The sequence below is a fragment of the Paramormyrops kingsleyae genome, chromosome 22, assembly GCF_048594095.1.
Source record: "Paramormyrops kingsleyae isolate MSU_618 chromosome 22, PKINGS_0.4, whole genome shotgun sequence".
Lineage (NCBI taxonomy): Eukaryota > Metazoa > Chordata > Actinopteri > Osteoglossiformes > Mormyridae > Paramormyrops > Paramormyrops kingsleyae.
This window is the reverse complement of record NC_132818.1, coordinates 7677174-7699114: the sequence shown is the minus strand read 5'-3', so window position 1 is coordinate 7699114 and position 21941 is coordinate 7677174. Positions and strand designations below refer to the sequence as shown.

At 48.5% G+C, this 21941-nt stretch overlaps 3 protein-coding genes across 7 annotated transcripts; 2 read left to right on the top strand and 1 right to left on the bottom strand.

The window, feature by feature from the left end:
• Positions 1-2022: 2022 nt before the first annotated feature.
• On the top strand, positions 2023-14836 carry LOC111856313 (protein Hook homolog 2-like). 5 transcript variants are annotated; one of them, XM_023836162.2, is made up of 22 exons: positions 2023-2270; positions 3266-3388; positions 7094-7176; positions 7292-7364; positions 7585-7635; positions 7735-7867; positions 7973-8040; positions 8225-8287; positions 8383-8457; positions 9426-9598; positions 9816-9956; positions 10189-10390; positions 10493-10603; positions 10688-10917; positions 11002-11139; positions 11561-11648; positions 11850-11884; positions 12152-12234; positions 12312-12415; positions 12500-12607; positions 12692-12763; positions 12894-14836. In XM_023836162.2, exons 2-22 carry the CDS (start codon positions 3362-3364, stop codon positions 13050-13052), a joined length of 2217 nt encoding a protein of 738 aa, XP_023691930.2. In that variant the 5' UTR covers positions 2023-2270; positions 3266-3361; the 3' UTR covers positions 13053-14836. The 5 variants fall into 5 exon arrangements, with proteins under 5 accessions (XP_023691930.2, XP_023691935.2, XP_023691929.2 ...); XM_023836168.2 differs by lacking the exons at positions 2023-2270; positions 3266-3388 and adding an exon at positions 6064-6347 and having other exon boundaries at positions 10688-10775; positions 10857-10917; XM_023836167.2 differs by lacking the exons at positions 2023-2270; positions 3266-3388 and adding an exon at positions 3793-4120.
• A 942-nt stretch (positions 14837-15778) lies between these two features.
• Positions 15779-19303, bottom strand: LOC111856330 (ATPase GET3). The gene is made up of 7 exons (XM_023836199.2): positions 19044-19303; positions 18069-18216; positions 17672-17820; positions 17156-17306; positions 16879-16986; positions 16498-16695; positions 15779-15947 (listed from the first exon to the last, which is right to left on the bottom strand). The coding sequence occupies exons 1-7, from the start codon at positions 19184-19186 to the stop codon at positions 15819-15821; spliced, it is 1026 nt and encodes a 341-aa protein (XP_023691967.1). The 5' UTR covers positions 19187-19303; the 3' UTR covers positions 15779-15818.
• Positions 19304-19540: 237 nt separating this feature from the next.
• Positions 19541-21773, top strand: LOC111856331 (telomerase RNA component interacting RNase-like). Its single transcript, XM_023836201.2, has 3 exons — positions 19541-20296; positions 20760-20837; positions 21256-21773. Exons 1-3 carry the CDS (start codon positions 20021-20023, stop codon positions 21361-21363), a joined length of 462 nt encoding a protein of 153 aa, XP_023691969.1. The 5' UTR covers positions 19541-20020; the 3' UTR covers positions 21364-21773.
• The last annotated feature ends 168 nt before the right edge of the window (positions 21774-21941 follow it).

Sequence of the window (21941 nt, the reverse complement as noted above, 5' to 3'; positions counted from 1 at the left end):
ACTTTTTAACCCACTTACCCACCAAGTGACAGATTGGCAGTTTCTGAATTCAGCGGGTGCTTTTGGGTCTGAGTCCAGATCACCGCATCGCCAGCTGCCCAGGCTGAGGTGGGATCCTGAGTGACGGCTGTACTCACCCCTAACTCACCCACGGGAACGTCTTTGCAGATCACTACGCCTCAGTATGAGAAAATATGTTTAAACAAGCATGGAGACAGATTTCGTTGTTTAAACCTGAGCTCTGGGCAGAAGTGCGACTTATCAGACCGATATGTGTGCCCAGACAGGTTTTATTAGTCTGGTCTATGGGTAAGGTGGGGCTCATCAGTCTGATTTGTGTGACAAGATTGGCTTTATTGGTCTAATCTTGCTTAATGGTGGGGGCCTATCAGTGAAATGCTTGGGTGTGTCAGAGTTCTTTGATGATCTGTCTTTGCATGGTCTGGTCTGGAATGGATCATTTTTACACCTGTCAGACAATCAATTTATCAATGCACTTGAAATGTCTGGAATGTTTTAGTCCATAGCAAAATGTGACCAGTCTCTCATTGTCAAGCTATGCTGTGTATATGGCATGCTGTATTTAGGGAGTGTATGTGCGTTTTGAATTATTTTTACCAAAGGTGGAAAGTTCAGCTGCAGAAAGTAAAAATCCAGACCCAAGATTTTGTTTCAATCAACCAGAGGAGTACTCTGTGACTGTGACTCTTTATACTCCACTGGATGGTTAAAACAAAGCGTTGCTCTGGATCTGAAGTTTTCGGACCTGAACTTTCCACACCTCTGCTTTTTACTAAGCCACCATCTTGGGCGGTGGTCTGGTGGTGAGTTTGTCAGCCTGAGAGACCAGGAGACACACATACTGTGGAAATTCAGGGAAGTGAGGTGAGGGAAGTGAGGTGGCGTAATGGTTAAGGAACTTAAGTCACTTAGCGACTGCTCTGTGACATGAGGTATTAAACTTTATAGACATTAATTTTTTGTAAAGCATCAGTAATTACCAGGAAGAATCAGTGTCTACTGTGTTTGGTCACTTTGGTAGCATCTGGTGATGACACATTGTACAAATGGGACACCCCTCTGCGGTCCCAGGGGGGCGCTGGGGGGGGGGCATGGACATCCTGACAGATTCAGGGGGGGCAACACTTTCTAAGACCCTTAACCCCACCCTTCTCCCATGGGTGACTCCTCTAGCTCCGTGAAATGATGTTCACGCGTACTGTAGTATCCTTTTAAACATTTTATTACGTCGATGAGCGTGCAGTCAGTGTCTCGCATCACAAAGCTCATTTATAGAATTTTACGTAAGTCTTTCCTCCATGCAGTCATGAAAAATGCAAGTGTGAAGCTCGACCAGTTTACGCTATTCAGCTATAATTAATTTTAATTGGTTTCATTTCTAAAATTTCAGTTCCTCTTGAAATTCCTTTGAAGACCCCCACCCCCCACCCCCAACCCTCTCCTGGGGATGCAACAATGGTCCCCGTGTCACATTGCCTACGGAGGAGTCACATGTGACCTCCCGGCAGGGAGGAGCGATCGGGCCAACCTCAGACACATGTTGGGACTTTCCCTGGGGGTTGGGCCCCCCAGCCAGCGGGAGCTGACTCACCCCATGCTGGCTCTGCGCTCCCTGGGGTGAAAGAGTGAGTGGGTGGGGATTCTGGCATCCAGAGCAGGAGGGTAGCGAGTAGCCATGGGCGACGAGAAGGCAGAGTGATTCAGCCGGGCAGCGGAGCCTAAAGGTCACAGGTTCATCAGCTCTGATCTTTCGAGTGTCAACCAACACTCTTGATGTTACTTCGGTTAATAACCAGCTTCATAAACGGCTAAACGGCAAGTGGCTTCACACAAAAGCATCTGCTCAGCAAATGAATAATGTAATGTAACGTAACACAGCCTCTACTGTCTGTTTAATCTTCAGAAGGCAGCCGGCTGGTCGGGGGGTATCATGTAACATATCTGTCTTCTGATGGGTTGCTTTACTCACACATATGCGCACTCACTGATATACTGATGTGCTACGCACTTCTCTGCAGTTTTAATGGGTGTTTTCGAATTTTACTCTCAGGGTAAAACAACCACCTGTCTGTTTTAGTCAGCACTATAAATCTGCAGGGTGAGTAAAACACTGTTTTTTGTTACCAGAAGGTAACAATGCTTTTACAGCCCTGGAGTTTCACTTTGTCATTTCTATACACCTGTACATGACTTCATGTCTGGTGCGAAGGATCGTCACCGTTGCCCCACCTTCTTGTACTTTTGTGAAGGTAAGCTACCTGTCGAGGGGGGAGGGGGGGGCGGTGATGTTCTAGCAAATTACAGTGCCCGGGTCCGAGAGGCAGCAACTCACAGGATCGTGTCCTCTAAAGGAGCGACTGTGCCGTTCAGGGCTACGGCGTTGTTGTTTTTTATTTGCACGTTTAAAACTTCACACTCCTCGCTTGGCGGAGCTGCGCCGTTTCTCTGGCCATCGCTTGGCATCGTACCTCGCTGCATCCAGCCCCGGAGAAATGCGGCGGTTGATTATTCAGCAGCGTGAAAGCAGCTAAGAGATAAAAAAAAAACCGGAAGGTAGCGTGATGAACAAAATATATAAATATATGTGTGTGTGTAAATGCCCCTTTTAAGCATTCCCCTTTAAACTCCCTAGTTCTGCAAACATCTGCTTAAGCGAAAAAAAAAGTCATAAAATGCATGATAATGAGATTTAGGGCATCTGTTTCAATGATTCCCGCATTTGCGCGCCGGTTGCTCGAAAATGTCATGCCCTGTGCCAAATGTAGACTGTAAAGCGAAAAGCCCCTCCTTTAACTGCTTTCCAGCGCAGAAAACCACAGCTTTCTGAAACCAAGCAATTACACAATACCTCCCCCTCCCCCTCCGTGATCCCTAAAGAGCATGTGCAACGCTGGGGAGGGGGGTGTGTGAAAAACGGAGAAGTGAAAAAGCAAATGAGGAGAAAAAAGAGAAAAGAGGAACCGGAGGAGGGACTTTGAGAAAGGCGCTGTTAGCGTGAATGCGCGCTCCGTACTGCCCACCTATCTTGGGGTCGCTGGTGTCCCCGCGACCGGGAGGCTGCGCGTGGGCTCCGCTAAGTGCTGCGGGGACGTAGGAAAGTGAAGTGACAGCAGAGGAAACTTACATCAATAAACAGCCAAGAGGAGAACCCGAGACGGCATACATTCATCAAAGACACGCGCATCAGGGAACAAAAAAATATTATTTTAACTTCTAACTTCCTATTGGTGTTACTCTGCCCCAGGTAGCAGAGGGCAGGTGACTGGAGGACACCCCAGCCAATCAGAGAGGAACAGGCCAGTCAGCATGACCTCAGGAGGAACCCCACAGCCTACACCAAATGGGAGTCAAAGCCACAGCGCTGGAGGTGTGAGGCTATAGGGCTGCCTACTGAGCCACTCTCCTTGGTTATGTAATTCTTAATTTGACTGGCCAAATCCAATTAAGTTAATTGAATTTGCACTAAACCTCATAAATCTGATTTATGTGTACTTAGCTTGTTGAGGTATAGGACAAACACAATTTATACAAGTGCAGACAACGTGTATAGGGAGAGAGATGGTTAAGCATGAAGAGAAAGGGTCCAGAGATTAAACTTTTGTGGATATTTACTTAAATTCATTTACCTGATGTTATTACCAAAAACAACATACAGAAGAGGGAAAAGTCACAATTTATGTGCAGTCTAAGGGATTTGAACCCATAACCTTTGCACTGTTGACACAATATAGGAGCCGCTATGGAATCCTCTACTTAGACAGACCTTGATCATTTAAACGGCCTTTATGGATAACCAAGCACTGCACAGGGTTTGCAGTCATCCAAATGGACAAGGTGAGGATGCCCTGAAGTCTAACTGGCCGTGCTGAGTTTCAGGAAGTATCAGCGACTCCACAAGCGCAGGTGGGCAAGGGGAGCGAGCAGGTGGACAGATGGATGGCTTGGCCCAGAATGGCAGAGAGGACAGGAAGTTGGCACAGATGCTGTGAAAAACACAAGTACTTGAGTGCGGAGCGAAAGAGGGAGCGATGGAGAGAGTGAGAGGTGGAGCCTGAAAGCCAGGCAGAGCGGGTAGGAGGCTGTGCGTGTACATTGGCATGTGAGTACTCTTACCAGCCACTCTCCATAAATAAATACCGGCATCTCAGTCTTTTCCTCTCACCTCTTTTAGATGTCAATCGTTTTACACCAATTTATAAATGTGCATTTCGAGATTTTTGAGAAGATTTATTAACCATTCCTGTGCATATGAACAGGGATATATTCTGAAAGCTGATGTGTTTCTCCTGGCTAGCAGTTACTCCACAAAAGCCCTGGCTGGTCTCTTCGGAGCTGGTCAAAGTTCACTGGATATAGTAGCTGGTTCCAGGGTCGTGGGTTCAGTTCCTGTCCCCACTGTGTCTTCCTGTGTAGTTTGTATGTTCCTAAGCCAAGGACCAAATGCACAGCCCCCCCCCCCGGCTCCCAAAAAGTAGTGGTCATTTGAACAGCTGTGTCGAATTTGCTGCAGTGAGTGTTAGTGTCTTCCTCCACATAGTGTTGGAGGGGTGTTGAGGGGGCCCAAAATGTACCGTCGTGGCCTCACCGCGCCGCAAAATCTATCAGGGGGCTCTAGTGCCCCTTTGTCAAGCTCCCCGGAATTTCTGGCTAGTCTCCAGACTTTTTGTACCAAATAAGAGGCTGGAAGACAGCTGGATGGGTGGTCTGTAGCTCAGTAGGTCAAGGGTTTGTGTCCAGAAGGTTGTGAGTTCTAGTCCTATGGCCGGTAGACCAATCATGTCACCAAGCCTTAAACCCCAGCCTCCCCCAGGGATGCTGACTGACCCTACACTTTGATTCCAAGCCTTCCTCATCTGTATGCCTGTTTGGACAAAATCAATCTGCTAAATAAATGTACTGTTAGAGGGGATACATAACCCCCCCCCCCCCCCCCCATGAACTCTGAAGTAAAACTAATTTCCATTTGACTTATATCGTATGTCAAAAATACAACAGTAACGAAAAAATACAAGCGTAGAAAGTGAAAAGGGTTAAACAGATTGGAAGATTGCTTGGTTCGTTGGAGCCATCTAGTGCCTAGTATGGGCGCAAGGAAAACTCAATTCTAAGATTTCATATGCGGTCAACCGTCTATCTAAAGGAGTAAGATATTTAAAAAACAGTATTTAAATTTTAATTTGGTATGATCCATATTATTCACTAAACTTATTATTATTATCCATGAATATTTAATATTCGCGGGAAGTGGGTGTAGGCTGTCCCAGGAAGTGTAGGGCACGTGACAGGGGACACACTGGACACGATGCCACTTCATTTAGGGGCTATTATTAATTATTATTATTATTATTATTGCTGTTGTTGTTGTTGTAGTTGGTGGTGGTCTCTTTCAAAATAAAACTGATTTCACGTAGAAACCGATCTACAGCATAATTCTTTTAATCTTCAAAATGATACTTTTCAAAATGGTATGTTCAACTCTGCAGTAGCTGCTCTTTTACTTAACAGTCCAAATGGCAAGTGTCGGACGAAAAATAGTTCAAATGTGGGTGGGTGCTAGTACATTGTAGGTTAAGCAGTGACAGTCAAAAAATGTGCAGAAGCATGCCATCTTACTTACAGCAAGAGTATATGCATAAAATTCTTTTTCTGGGAACTGGCACATATTCATTAAGCATATACCACAGTGCGCAAATGACAGGAATTCAGACCCGTCTCCCTCCCTCCTAGGTGAAGTGGCGATTCTGCGAATATACGCCACTCATATTACAGTATGAGATGGCATCTCTGCAGATATCCTGTTTGTTTTTCTTTTCCTTCCTTCCCACTACTCTTTTGTCTCATTCTCTATTCTGTGATGCATGATTTAAAAAAAAAAACGTTATTACTTGCACCGCAATTGCCTTGTCTTTTTACATTGACTTAATTATTTTGCCTGTAGTACAGATTAAAGTATCATTACAGTATAGCATTACATAACAATAAATTAAAAAAACAATAAAAACAAAAAAGTATAACCATATAATTATAAAAAGGGGGGGAGGGACTTCAAAAATATTTTAATTTTCTCGGGCATTTAGGTGGTCGCCTATGTGATCCGTTGTTATGGCGATTGTCTTGTACGGGGGCCGTAGAAGGACAACCGAGACAGTTTGTTTATTGATATGTGGAAAATGCGAGAGCAAAATTACAAAGGAGGCCAATTTATTTAGGTCTGGCACCTGGTTAAGCGGGCTAGTGTGATACTGACATATATTTTATAAAGTGCTTGAGGTAAAACCACAATGAGTTTGGATAAAGCGGAACTGTGTGACTCATTGTTAAACTGGGTAAGTTTTCTGTATGAATCTACGCGTATCGCTATTTCATGCTATTTGGTACACTGGCGCCGTTAATTTCAAATACAGTTTAAGTTAGCGAACGTTACCTAGCATATGTATTAAACAGGGAATCGAGCTTCAAATTCGGACCCCGCATTAAAAAAGACAAGGACTATTTGCAATTCCGTAGGCTTATGCAATATCATTTATCGCTATAGCTATCCGAAGGAATACTTATAGACAGGTTCATCCGAGGAGCGACTCCAAGTTGCCTACAAGTGCGATCCGGTATAAAGCGCAGTCACTGCTTTGTTGCAGCCTCCAAAACTGTGCAGTCATAGGTGGAAACGTCGCATGGGGCGGAACAGAGCTGTTAATATTTAACACACGAAGACATAAAACATGCAGTTTCATCTGAAATATAAACCAAGGATTAATGTCCGGCGAGCGTGAGAGGAAAACAGGATAGTAGAGCTGTATTTAGCTTCTCAAATGGCGTCGCTGAAATCTTGGTTAACCATCGAAGTTTTCAGAGGTTTAATGATAGTTTCCGATCTTCTCAAAATGAATTAAATTATAAAGAGATTCGATTATTTTGTAGCAGGTGATTTACTCTCGGTGATTACATTTGATGAATGCTTCCACACTGAATTACTGCATGCCTTTTGCGGTAATCCTCTTTCATTTTGAACCCGCAAATCCTAATTCTTTTTCTCGTAATCCACTTTAACTCTGGCTCTCCGAACACCTCCCAGCTTCAGACCTTTCAGGTTCCCAGCTGCACCAGTATGCAGGACCTGACCAGTGGTGTGGCCATCGCACACGTGCTGCATAAGATGTAAGAGCAGGCGTCCGAGGGCCTTTCTGGGTCAGGGCCGCTCCGTTTGTCCTGGGGTGTCATGTGGCTCGGGGTAATACGCTTTACAGTGTCTCCCCTGTGCTGTTGCCCGCAGAGACCTATTCTGGTTCAACGAGGCCTGGCTTGGCAGGATCAAAGAGGAAAGTGCCACAAACTGGCGTCTAAAGGTGGGTTAGGGCTAGATGTTTGGGTTAGATGGTCATCCCTCTCCAATCCCACTTACTTATTCTGCTTTACCAATCAGACACTGAACTTATTACCTAAGTATCTAATTACCTGGGCTAGCTATTAAAGAAAACCCTAATGGAATTAGATTTGCTGGTGACATGCTAGAAACCACTTCTTTGAAAATGTAATCTGTGGTTAATGTGAATGGGGTTTTTACAGGTTAGCAACTTGAAGAAGATTCTTCAGAGTATACTGGAGTATTACCATGATGTGAGTAGCCTTGTTTGTCACAGTTTTTGGGTTTATTTTCTTGTGACACTGCTGGAATCTGTGAGTCTACCTGCTCCTGGCCCTCTCCCCTTTCTATAGGTGCTAGGGCATCCTATCTCAGACAACCACCTGCCAGATGTCGTCCTGATTGGTGAAATGGGAAATGTGACTGAACTGGGCAAACTGGTGCAACTGGTGCTGGGATGTGCAGTCAGCTGTGAGAAAAAGCAAGGTGAACCTTGTGCATTGGTTTAGCAGACAGGCCTACATTTGGTAGTTCCTGGTTGGGAGGCTCCTGTGAACCGTGAACTGACTGCTTTTGTGTTTGTCCCCGCAGAACACATTCAGCAGATCATGACCCTAAAGGAGTCAGTCCAGCATGTGGTCATGACAGCCATCCAGGAAGTAAGAGTCCATTCTGTACTTAATTTGTCATAGTATGGCTGAGTGAAACCTTTCACAACAACCTAAAATGTGCCATATTGACTGGTATATGAGAGCATGCATGATTAAAAAAAAAAAAGCATTGTCATGTTAGAGATCTGGCTGCATTCTTCCTGTTACCCTGATGATGTTGCTGCGTTTCTAGCTTCTAACCAAAGACGCGTCGGAACCAGGAAGCCCTGAAAGGTTCCCGGACTTTGACTACCAGGTTTGTGCCTCCTGCCGTTTTTCTGTTTTTTTTTTTGGTTCTCGTTTTATAACCACTCCTGTTGTCCTTCTGTGTTGTGTTCCAATCCCCTTCAGTCCAGAAAGTACTATTTCCTTAGTGAGGAGGCTGAGGATGACTTGAACCAGCGCTGCCGTGACCTGGAGCATCAGGTAAGGGGTGGAGGGGGCGGGATCAGTGTGGAGCATGCTCAGTGTAACCCTCTTAATTGCAGTGTGGCCGGCCTGTTAGTCAGCTTAGGTGTTGTGAAGTTTGGCGTTAAAAACTCTGCCTTGCCATGGAAGATTGATTCCTGGAAGACTGATTCTATATGAACATTTCAGAGGGTCTGATCTCGGCTCCTCTCGCCGCTCGCATTGCTGGCCGCTAAAGCGATCTGTTTGTCACTCAGCGTAGGGCTGGGAGGGTTTTGTGCGGCGCTGAGGTCTGACCGGTAAGTTTTGCGCCTCCCTGTGGTGAGAGTGCTTGCTGGCTGTAGGCTGGTCCCGCTGGGACCCCTTGCTGCGTTGCCCGGAGGCAGCCTGTCTTTCTTCCTCTTCCTTTCTCACTCTGCCTGTCAGCATGACGCTCACAGACCTGTAGCCTCCGGGGGCCTCGTCATGCCACCCGAGTCGTCCCTGAACATGCCGGCCCAAAACACACCCGGCGCCGCGTGTAAGCGGCTGTGTGTAAGCGGCTGTGTGTAAGCGGCTGTCCCAATCTGTGTGTGTGGCTCCGCTCCGGTTCTGGAAGCTCACTTCTGCAGGTCCGATCCCCCACGGAAGTGAGACGTAATCCCACAACAACCCCTCCAGCTTCAGGCGTAACCCCCACGTTCTGGCTTCGCTCTCTGGTCTGCAGTGAGCTTGTTGAAACTCATGGCTTACTTTCCGAGGGTGTTCCCGTCTTGTGTATTTCCAAACTCCGGTGCCCCCCCCCCCCCCTCCTCGCCCCCTCCAGGCTCCTGCCGTCACCCATGCATGGCTGCCCGCCCAGTGCCCGTTCCTCTGCCCTCCTTTAGCTTTAGCCTTTAGCATTAGCCTGTAGTGAGGCTCCGCCCACTCGCCACACCCCGCCTGTTCCCTTTGGCTCTGCCAGGCTTCCACAGCATCTGATACCTTTGCTCCCCCCTCCAACCCAGCTGTCGGTGGTCCTGGAGGAGAAGACGGCGCTGCAGGCGGAAGCGCGGTCGATGAGGGAGCAGCTCAGCCACAGTGCCCCCCTGTACGGCCCTGACGAGCCCAACAGCGTCAGCGGCAGGAAGGTGCTGCTGCTTCAGAGTCAGATGGAGCAGCTGCGAGAGGAGAATTTCAGGTGGGGGGGTGTGGGCAAGCCCCTGTGGGATAACTGGGTTTCATAGTGTCTTTTAGGGCTTAGTCAACACTTCTTTTTTTTTTTTTTTTACAGATTAATGTAAATATGCACTTTTATATAGCTGGGGATCTTACTGTGGGAATTCACCAGGAGCCTTGAGGCCATGTCATTAAAGCGTGCTATCTGTATGCATGGTGCGGTTTACCGCCCCCTGCAGGCTGGAGAGTTCCCGCGAGGAGATGCGAGCCCGCGGGGACCTGCTGGAACGTGAGCTGCAGGACCTGCAGCGCCGCAGTGAGGAGCTGGCCAGGCTGGCCCAGGAAGCACAAAGCCTGAAGGACGAGATGGACGTCCTGAGGTGGGGAGAGGAGGCGTGGCCGGGAACAGGGGGCAGGGCCCGGGGGGGGGGGGGGGCTCGAAAGTAGCTATTAATGTGGCTCACAGTGCTGAGGCCCACAAAACTACATTCCTCACACATGTCCGCCCACTCTGTTCCTATGGCAACATAAATGCTGAGAATGCGTGATGGTCCCGGTGCCGTCGCTCGGCTCCTCACCTGCCGGACCCCCTCCCCCCACGACCCGCCGCAGGCACTCGTCGGACCGCGCCGGCCGGCTGGAGGCATTGGTGGAGTCGTACCGGCGCAAGCTGGAGGACCTGGGCGACTTGCGCCGGCAGGTGCGGCTGCTGGAGGAGCGTAATGCGGCATACATGCGGCGCACGTGTGAGCTGGAGGAGGAGCAGCGCCGGAGCGGCGCAGTTCGGGGGCAACTGGACGCCTGCAGGCTGCAGGTGAGGCGAGGGGCGTGGCTTTGGTGGAGTACAGCCGCAGCCTGAGCCGTTACCCATAATTGTACACGAGGTGAACCCCAACACCCGCCCCCCCCCCCCCAGGTACAGGAGCTCCAGGCCAAGCACTCGGCCGAGGCCCTGAAGGCAGAGAAGTGGCAGTTTGAGTACAAGACCCTGCAGGACAAGTACGAGTCGCTGCTGAAGGAGAGGGAGGTGGGTGTGGCACCAGCAGGGGGCGCTGATTTCCGCGACGGCCAAATGGCCCGTTTTGAGTGATGCCCGTATCCACACATGCAGCGCCTCGTCTCGGAGCGGGACGCCTTGAGGGAGACCAGCGAGGAGCTGCGATGCTCCCAGATGCAGCAGACCTGTCTCAGCCAAGCAGGTACGCCCCCGCCCCGCTCACTCGGCACATGGAATGCTGCCTCGGCCCATTTGACTGATAGCGCCATCTGCTGGCCCGCAGGTGCCTCGCTCCGGGAGCCGGTGGGAAACCTGGCGGCAGAAATGATGCCCGCGGAGTTCAGGTGAGGATCCGGCGGGGGAGTGGGGGGGCGGCTGGCCTCAGCTGACTAGTTACTCGGGCGCCTGACCTGTTGATGTCCTGGCAGGGAAACGCTGCTCCGGTTACAGGGGGAGAACAGGCAGCTGCGTGCCCAGGAGGAAGACTCCAGGCGACAGCTGCAGGAGCTGGGGGCCGTGCTGGGGGCATCACGGAGCAGCCAGGGTGCCATGGAGGAGCAGGACAGGTCTGTCTCGGGAGGGGGGGGTGCGCCTTCTGCCAGTTAATTAAAAATTAAAAACCATTGTTTGGACCAAAAGCAGTCTCGTTCGGTTTGCCAGCGGTAAAGGGTTTACTGTTGTGCGAGGTTACCCGTACATATGTGCGTCCCCCGATCCCCCCCCCCCCCCGGCTCCAGGGGGAGCCGGTGTTTCGTGTGGGCAGGAGCAGCCAGATTGGAGCGTGCTCAGTGTGTGCCGGCCAGCCTGTGCGTGTGGGGGAGGTGTTTGTGAAGACCGGTGCCGTCTGGCGTTGTGCGTGGGATGTATTCTGGGCAGCAGAAGGACAGCGAGCTCTGTGTGTGTGTGTGTGTGTGTGTGTGTGTGTGTGTGTGTGTGACTCACTGGCCACCTCGCCGCCTCACTCCTGTCTGCCCACTGACCCCACAGGCTGAACCAGCTGCGCATCTCGGAGCTGCATTCCCAGCTGCAGCAGCTGCAGACGGCCCTGCAGTCAGGGGACAGGCCGTCCCCGCATGTGAGTGAGGCCCCACGTGACTCTGCCTTCCCACCTGACACTCCGCTGCGGTGACACACGCCCCCTGTCTGTCTCCCTCCCCGCCTCCCCTGCTCACTTGCCGCCGTCAGGACAGCCGGGGCACCGCCTGCTTGCTTAAATGTCACTTTGGGCTCTTCATGTTAATTTGACATTTTAATGTCTCTTCCTCCCTCCCTGCAGTCGCCCTTGCTGAAGAACAGACTGTCAGAACCCCTGTAAGTTGAGTTTTCTGCTTTCTCAGTGCCAAGGGCCCCACTTGTCCTGTTGATCCCACCCCCCCCCCGGATGCAGTTCCATGCATCTGACCCCCCCAGTCGTTCCCCGATGGGTGATGGTGCTTCTTCACAAACGGAACAGCCTTATTACTGTACTTGTTAGCATTAGCATTGTTTTTAGTCGATCGCTGTCCCTGAGTTCTGCCTGCTGGTTCGAGCTCTATCACACCAGCATGTAACTCCAGGTGACCTTGTCTGTCTGCGCAGGGAGAAGGTCCATGACATGCCCTCTGACCTTCAGAAGAAGGGGGAGTTTATCGACAGGCTGGAGCCCCGGGTCGACGCCAGCGGTGAGGCTCCTCTGCCGGCATTGGCTTTCGTAGTTAATCAACCCCGTCTGGCTAACCGACTCTTTTCCGCCCTCTAGTGGTGAGGAAGATCGACGAGCTACAGGAAATGCTGAGGAGGAAGGATGAGGAGGTGAAGCGCATGGAGCGGCAGTACAGACGTGCGACGGAGACGGCTCATGCGGTGAGACGGACTCTGGACATGCTCCTCGTGTGTCTGTCGGCCAGCAGTGGGTGACATTGTGACCAGGTTGCGTTCGGCCGGCAGGTGACTGAGACGCGGAACCCCCAGCCCCCAGCCGTGACGGTCTCCCCCGAGCCGCGGGCGCACAACAGCCAGCTGCCCGGGAAGAACCAGAAGATCCAGGGTGTCGAGGTGAGCCGCCCGCCAGTGTCTCACTTAGGCTCGGCCCAGACTGCATGACATCTCCACTGACCCTCACGTGGCTCTTTGCTGCAGCATGACTTTCAGAAGGTCCGGCCCCAATTCGACCAGGAGGAGCGGATCCTTATCAATGCCTGGTACAACATGGTGAGTGTGTGTGTGTGTGGGCACACTGCGCCGTGTCACTTTCTGGAGTGCGTGGTGATGCTGGGTTCTGTGAGTAGGGTGACAAAGAACTGGTGTAAGTCTGGGCCTCTGTCATCGTCACACTTTCCAGGGAATGGCTCTGCACCAGAAGGTGACCAGCGAATGGTCAGGTTCCACGGCTCAGGGTCAGTCCTTCCTGGCCCAGCAGAGGCAGTCTACCTACGGCAGGAGGGGTTTGACCTCCAGACTGCAGGCTCGGCTGGAGGGAGAGAAGCCGGGGAAAGTGTGAGAGGACAGGAGAAGAGAAGGTACGAGAAGGTGTAGATCACTGCTGCCAGGATCTCAATTTGTGCACTTCTTTCTGAAACCAATGTTTTCTATTTTGTGGAAGACTTTGGCTGCCCCCTTGTGGATCTATCCTGGAATTGCACCACTTGACTGTTACAGGCTCTCTCAGTGGTCATGAACTCAAAAAGCATGTGCCACACTGCCAAGAATTTACCGGGACTGTACTCACTTCTTTAAAATACAAAAATGGGAGCATGCTCCCTGCATGTGTTCTTTGACGGCGACGCCGTCAGATTTTATATATGATCATTTTAAAATGTTGAGCTTTGGACACTTTGGGATTGTTACATGTTGCTATGGGAAGATGTTTGTATTGGTTTTGGATCGTGGTTTTTTTTTTCCTACTACAAGTTTTGTCCGTTATCTGTGAAGTAATGGAGGTCTTTTGTATGATTGAGGAGCCGAGAGTGGGAAATGTCTGTCTCTTTTAGCCTCTGGGCTGTGGTAATGTATTGTAAGTGATTATATTATATATAGGTATGATGGAGAGTAATGTAGACTGCTTCTGACTAGGGTGGGGCAGGGGGAGTGGCTCTGATGATCATGTGATAAGTCATTGCCTGGCTATTGGCCACTGCTCCACCTCGAGGCAGCAGAGTCACTGCTTTTCACGTCATTTGTTTTAAACTATGTCTGTCGTTCTGTGTTCTGCTGTGACAGTTTAAAGTTTTTATGTTATTTTAATTACCGTGGAAGTGTCTTGAATGTTTGTTTGCAATGAGTGGAGCTTATTTTTCCAGTCATTGAACTACTCTTCCCACTTAGTATTGCCGGATAAAGAACACTGATTTACTTTAGTAATTAGATTTTTCGAATTAAGTTTTACAGCTTTTCTAAGCAATTCAGATCCTGTGACCGCAACCCAGTACGTTTTGGTTCCAGCACCCTTTTCCTCTGGGTCTTAAATGCACAAGGCCAAAAAGTGTGTGATTGTGACTGGAGGCTTCTTGCTTTGAGGGAGTCAGAGTCAAATACAGTGTAGAATTTATCGATATGTGAAGTAGCTTGTGTTGCCTATGGAAGGTGCTGCCTGGCACTGGCTGCCTGGCACTGGCTGCCTGGCACTGGCTGCCTGGCACTGGCTGCCTGGCACTGGCTGCCTGGCACTGGCTGCCTGGCACTGGCTGCCTGGCACTGGCTGCCTGGCACTGGCTGCCTGGCACTGGCTGCCTGGCACTGGCTGCCTGGCACTGGCTGCCTGGCACTGGCTGCCTGGCACTGGCTGCCTGGCACTGGCTGCCTGGCACTGGCTGCCTGGCACTGGCTGCCTGGCACTGGCTGCCTGGCACTGGCTGCCTGGCACTGGCTGCCTGGCACTGGCTGCCTGGCACTGGCTGCCTGGCACTGGCTGCCTGGCACTGGCTGCCTGGCACTGGCTGCCTGCTGATATGAATACGATGGTGCTGTATTGTAATACGCAATGCAAACTAAAATGCCCTGTACCTCATTTGCATGGGACTGCAGTCCCTTTTAAACACTGGATTTTATTTTTTTGAAACATTTATGGTATTTTGGATGTTTGATTTCTGTATTAGTGACTGTCTGAAGACTGTCATGATGTTTGAACTGAGCTACCTAGTATGTGTTCTTTTTCTAGAAATTTGGAGCCTGGTTTAGTTAATTTATCACTTGAGCGCTAAATGGAAGAGTTAGTGTAGATAAGCTGTGTGCTGGATGAGGCTTAGGGTTTGCACTAAAATAAATCAGGATCCCTGACTGCCAAGATGCGTTTGTCCGCCTGGTGTCTCTCTCACTTCACCTCTTTCTGCCTGTTTATCGAAACACTTCTCCACCTGTCGTTTGGCACACAGAGTAACAGACATGCACAGCTGAAAGTGTGCAAAGTCGTCAGCATTTTATACAATTTATAAGTAAAAATTTTAGCAGTACATAATCAAAATGGCTGTCACTCATTTTCACATTTACTTTGCTAGTATAACAACTGATTCAGCTCTGAATAAATTTGGATCAATTTAAAATGTAGTGTCCTACACATTTGAAGTGAAAACATTCAAAATGTTTTTTAAAGAAGTCACAGTGACATGGTGGGTGTATTGATTTGCCAAAACTTTTTTTTTTTAGCTATTTTCCTTTTTACACACAAAAAGGATTGAAGGTTTCAAAGCAACACACCAGATTTGATTCATGTAAGTGAATTGCCATTTAACAATTGGGTACAGAGCAAGTGTAGAAACATCTGAATAATTAAATTGCTTCCCATTTAACCTTCATGGATTTTAATAATAAAGATGTAAGCAGTGATTTCCAAAATCCTCAGACTTTATTAACACATAAGAATCAGTAACCATATCAACCATCACACAGTCTGACTGCACATCCATGGAAAGGCTACAGCCAGACTCACTTCACCCTCCTGATAGGATCAGAACATGTTAGTCACAGGTGCCACACACAGCCCATGAAAGCGGGTCCATCCACAGGTGACCCAGCCAAGAAAACTCAGCGCTGGTGAGAAACTACACTTAACCAGAGTACCACAAAAAACAAAATGTCACCTACGTTGTAGGGGAAAGTTATTTTCCTCTCGAGAAATATCCAGATAAAATACAAAGAAGGGTAACGAGCGACTAAAGGAACTGAACTGTTCACTTGTACATCATGTTGCCGTAGTGCTTTCCTAGGCATTGACATCACAGCGGTAGCGAGGTGACACCTTGGGGATGAGGGAGGGGGTGTTGGTGGTAAGTCACTTTTTGGGAGGGGTGTGGGGCTCCAGGAGCTGCTGGGAGAAAGTGTTGACCTTATCTGCCCCACGAACCTCATGGGGCAATAGGGGCAACTTGATAATGTGGAAATCTTCATATAAATCCTCCATCTGCAGAACAACAAAAAAAAGTGAGAACAGAAATAGGTTGCTTGGTAGTGATGGACAAAAGGACGCTTCATAAACCATTTGCTGTATTTTTTAAGCCCAGTAAAATACTGCTGTTGGTTTACTTTGGGACATACTTTTTGAAACTTAAGTTTGTGACCTAAGAACGACATAAGGGGTCATTTTACAAAGTTCTTATCGCATGGTTACATGAATTTTTGTCAGTAACAGTATTTTTCATCACACTTGATTTAAATGAAGTAGGTGTGGGTGGCACGGTAGCACAATGGTTAGCACTGTCGCCTCACACCACTGAGACCAGGGTTCAAGTCTCGTCTCAGATTAGGGGGTGAAAACTAGCATATTCATTGTTAAGGACTGATCACCCTAATGCAGTGTTTCCCAATCCAGCCCTCAGGGAACCCCGGACAGCCCATGTTTTTGCTTCCTACCAGGTATTCGGTGTTCCCGATTGGCTGGGAACTGGGAGGGACTGTCCAGGGTTCCCCGAGGACTGGGTTGGGAAACACTGCCCTATTTGGGGGGGGGCTACCTGGTCCAGGTACTTGGACTGGATCTTGTGGCGTGCCTCACACATCCTGCAGGGTCTCTCGGCGTCGGGGAACACCAGCTGATTGACAATGATATTGTGCGTGTCTATCTGGCACTTGGCCAGCTCCTGGATCAGCCTCTCCGTCTCATAGAGGGAGAGGAACTCGGCGATGCAGACGCATATGAATGTGGTCTGGTCCTGCGGGGAGAACCAAGCAGGAGGCCAGGTGCTTAAACTGTTGCTGTTTTTAAATGCGCCACTACAGGGATCAGCGCTGCTTTCACACAGATATTTCGCTACAGAAATGTGGGTTAAGTGGTAACTTGGGACGTGGACCAGAAGTCTTTGCTACAGCAGTCATGAGAATAATGGATCCCTTACCGGGTCCTTGAACTGCTCGCTGACGGAGCGGATGACGGGGAGAGTCTCTTCTAGCTTGGAGGCCAGCTGGTCGGCATTCATCTCCCCCAGACCGAGCATGTTGCACATCTGCGGAGAGGGGTGGGTATATTATGGTAGACTTTGTTATTTAAAAAAAAACAAAATAAAATCCCATAATGCAGCTTTGCTGTGCACAGGTATTACTGTGGCAGAGTGAGGTCAGCAAAGTGTGCATGACATCATCGCCAGTGCATGATGTCATATAAGGGTGACCAACCTGCGAGATAAAAGGGCTGATTTGGTTCTTGATGCGCATGAGGCGGCCCAGCCCCCGTTCTACGATGGTCGGGAAGTTCAGCAGACGCAGCGTGTGCCCGGTGGGGGCCGTATCGAACACCACCACTGAGAAGTTCATTCCCTTTACTAACCTAACAAGAGACACAGGGTGAGTGTCAAGGTGGGGGCCTTGCTGAAGTCACAAGGCTGCCTAGCCACTCCACTGTAGGGTACACACACATGCACCATGAGTCTGGGCGATTTAAAGACACAGGTTAACCTAGCTGTATGTTAACAGTCTTGAAGAAAATCTGAATACCTAGAGGAAACCTGTACAACACAAGGAACACAGAAACAAACAAAAAAAGCACAAAGAAAATAAGCATGAACAAACTCCCACCCCCCCCCCCCAAAACACACACAAAACAAATCTTATTTTACAACATTAAACTGAAGGCCAGCGCGAAGGGCTCCTGTTGCCATCAGTCATGGTTCGTACATGAGGAGGAGCCCTAACCTCATGACCTCTGCGTAGCTCATGGCCTCGTCGATGCCCGGGAAAGCACTCATGGCTTCCTGCATCATCTTCTTGCCCATGCTCAGCATGTTGTCCTCCTCGAAGAACTCATCTGGGAGTTCCGCCACCCCGAGACTGGGGTCAATCTCCTGCACGAGCACACAACGCCCAATCCGGGAAGGTCAGTCACATGACAGCTACAACACATGACTCAAAATGAATGCATCCCGCCAGCAAACAAACTGATTATAAACACTTAAGCTGACAGGATGATTTATTTAAAACTAAACATTCATGTGTAACATACTAAAAAATATTTGTCCTTGCCATGGTGGATAGTTAGCTCATACATAAACCCAGTAGGAAAATTCCCCCAGAATGCAGCTGGAATACTAACCATAGCAAACAGGTTATCGTAGCCTTTGACTTTAGTGGGCACCTTGGAGAACTTCTGGTCAAAGGCATCAGAGATGTTGTGGGCAGGGTCTGTGGAAATGATGAGCACACTCTCCCGCACCTTAGCCAACTGGACCGCCAAACTGCAGCTACACCATCAGACAAGACCACATGTCAATACCTTGCACACCAAATGCTCTTTAGAAGACATCTGAAAATCACCTGGATATGACTCATGCCGACAAATGACATGCAGATACTCAGCAGGCAAGACCGGTCCATTAACATATTTACACAAAAGGTCAGGTCTTGGTGCATGGTATTTTATTCTCTTTGATATCAGGTATCAAGTTACAATCAGAATTATACAGAGAAATACCCTAACACAAACGTGCAGTGAAACACGAATAAGGTATAGAAAACATTAACTGCAAAGTTCTTTGCTCTAAAGTTCTGGCCGCCAAGTCCAGCCTCCGAAGCACCAGGGAAGTCCGGTACCTAGCCGCCCTGCATCGCATACGTCACTGATGCAGACATGTCACACTGCAACCGTCATACTGCAACTGTCCCGTCTGCTGCCACGTCACTGCCGCAAGGTATTTTTCTTAATTTTCACCCCCCTGCCCCCCCGCGCGTTCTGGACATCAGATCACTGGGGGGGGGGACTTGGCTCCCATCCGCTTGGTAAAGCATATGAAGCGAGAGCCGAATCTCAGGCACAGTTTATATCCCTAAAACACTATCACCGGTGGCGGCACCAAACACATTTGTTACTTGGCGTACACCTGTTAACTGCGTAACACTTAATACTCCCTCACGTCATACTACATTTACGGAAAGCAGAACGGGAAGACTTCAATTCTGCATGGTTATGCTTTAAAAATCAATGTACCAGAAACAATTACTTGGTAATCCCTTTCTAAATCGCCGTCCCCGCTGTCATCGCGCAGCCCATCCCCGCCCCGTCCTTCCCTACCTGCACGTCGTCTTCCCAACGCCGCCTTTTCCTCCCACGAAGATCCATTTTAGCGACTTCTGCTCAATTATATTTTTCAGCGTCGGTTCTAGCGGCTCTACATCAGGTGCATCTTCGAACTCGTCGTCCATAGCAGCCGCCATCTTTAACGCCGACCGGGTTTTTATAAAAAAAAAACAAAAAAAAAAACTTAAAGCCCCTTTAAGTCGGAGGCATCAGGAAACCGGAAACGCCGACATGTTGGCTCTCCGACGTGCTACAGTTTCAGTGCGTGCACTAATAAGCCGCTCTATCCGTTGAGACATTTAACAATCTAATTGTTTAGGACTATGAAGAATGGTGGAACATAGCATTTGAAATATTTTATCTGGGGTATTTTAAGAACGGAACATATTTAACCCTGAAACGGAGCCTTTGGTTTGACTGGCAGATTTGGCTCCAGTCCAGTAGGTGGCAGTATTGTATCTACAAGACGTTTAAATTCCTCCATAAAACCAACAAAGGTGCAACTCCGCGAAAGGCAACATGGTGGACGCCTGCAAAGGTTTTCCAATAAACTTTAACAGAAATAATTAAGATAACAGAGCATTATTTCCTTTGAGTCTATCCAAATTAGTTTCACTTTTGTGAAAAGTGCAAAAAAAAAAATAATTCTTAGAGTCTGCAATCCATTTCATCTCTTATTTAGTCACGCTTGTAGCTGGATGGTTACATGCATGTTGGGTATGATTTAGTCATCTACATGAATGCTCGATCTGATCTTTAGTCACCCGACTGTTTAACTACAAACACGGAAAGGTACAAAAAGCGACTTTGTATCCGCTTGTATAAAACGTCATTAGGTAAGCTGACGGTGGAGTTGGTCGGGTGGGGTCGCGCATTGCTGTGTTACCCACAGCCGGAGAACGCCGCCTGAACAGTAGCTGGAGCGTCGCTATTACTTGCAAATAAGATACGACATATTTAAAACAAACATCATGGACTCAAAACGCAGCAACACGAAAACAAGTCAGAGTAGCAGTAGCTGCGATTCAAGCGGCAGCAGTCCCGGCGGCTCGCCCTCAAGCCCGGCTCCCTGCAAGGCGCCCGGGGGTAACGCTTTCGCCAACGACGGCAGCTTCATGGAGATGTTTAAGAAAAAAATGGAGGAGGAAAAAAGGAAAAGAGAACTGGAGCAAGAGCAGAGCGAAAAGAGATCTGCAGAAGAGGGACAGTCAACGCAAGAAAAGAAGACAGTTAACGTGACCAGCTTTGTAAGGGGTTTGGCAGTAATAACGCAGAGATTAAAACAAGCCAGTAAACTAGCAGCATCCATATTCATTTAGTTAAAGTTAGCCGAGTAATTTAGTGTCTTATTTTGCAGTGAAAAATCTTAAGATGTTTAATCCTAGTAAATAGCAAGAGGTTCTCATCAAACAGCATTGCATTAGAAAACATCGAACCTAGCTAATTTCTAACAGGCCGCATTGTATTTATCTATAATACATTAATGTCCTGGCTGTAACAAAATTACGGTGTGGAAATGGCGCATTCCGATGAAGACGTTAATCCCTGTTATCGGGCCACTCAGTCCGGCCAGTGGGTTACACTGTGGGGATGCACTGAGTAGCTGTGTCAGTGTAGCCTGCGGTCGCCGACTTTGATCGTTCCCGTCATGATCGGTGCACCTGGAAAGGCTCCTGTAACGGTTGCAGTCTTTTATCCCCTACAACCCAGGTGGGCAAGCGGAGAGGCGGCGCCAAATTGGCCCTCAAGACCGGGATGGTAGCCAAGAAGCAGAAACTGGAGCCAGAGGTGCTCGTCTTGTTTTAAAATTAAATGAATAATTCGTGTTGTTAAAAAGTCGTATGAAACGGGCAATTATAAAAAATTTCAACCAGTAATATAGCAAAACACTTCGGATCTCGTAAAAACTGTTGATGACACTGACAGAACTTCTCTGTTGTGTGCAGAAAGTGATGATTTATTTGTATTGATATGTGAGATTCTGATTTTTGTTGTTTGCGTTACAAAAGGAGATTTTTTTTCCAGAGATGTATGGTGCCGTTTATTGGAATGGTGTTTACTAACCCATATAAATAGTTTCTTCCTCCAAACAGGGTTAGCACAGTATTAGCAGCTTTTCGCCATGACATTACGCTGCACATCTCCTGAAAGGCAGCGTGTGATACGTTTCTGCAAACTTACCCACAGTCTCTCCTCCATTTTCCAGGTTGTGGCTGGTAAAGGAGATGCTTGGACTAAGTATATGGCTGAGGTCAAAAAATACAAAGCGCACCAGTGTGGGGACGATGACAAAACCAGACCTCTGGTCAAATAGACTCCAGTGCCGCTCTGTTTGTCCCCCCTCTGCCCCCGTCCTGAACGCCACCTGGCCCAGGTACACGTGAGCTCTCAGTCTTTGGGGAGAAGAGAACAGACTGTCCTCCAAACTGCCTGGCTTGTGCTTCACTAAAATCAGGCTGAAAAACTTTGTATTTTTCCTTCCCACTCGCCGTCATGGATCCTTCATGTCTCTGCCCCTGTTTTTTACTTTCATAGTTGACTGCATTTCATATTGAGTTAAGGCAGTTAAGTGTGTAGATGTATTTACTTTTTACGTGACACAGAGTGTGTTGCTGTCGTAGTTGGAATTTGCTTTGTCTTGTGAAATTGTTTTTTCTATTCGCATATGGAAGCTGCATATGTAACCGTCACCATCGTAAAGTAAAACTTTTCCTCCATATTAAATGGTTTCTGTGGTCTGAGATGCTAACCAAGAATGCTGTGAATAACGCATGAAAAGTGCCCCCCCAACTATAAAAAAACCCCCACTGCATCCTGCATATTATAAAATATTGTTGTGGGAAAAAGCCCATCATGCCCTATGTTGGGGGTGGGGCTATGTTTTATGGTATC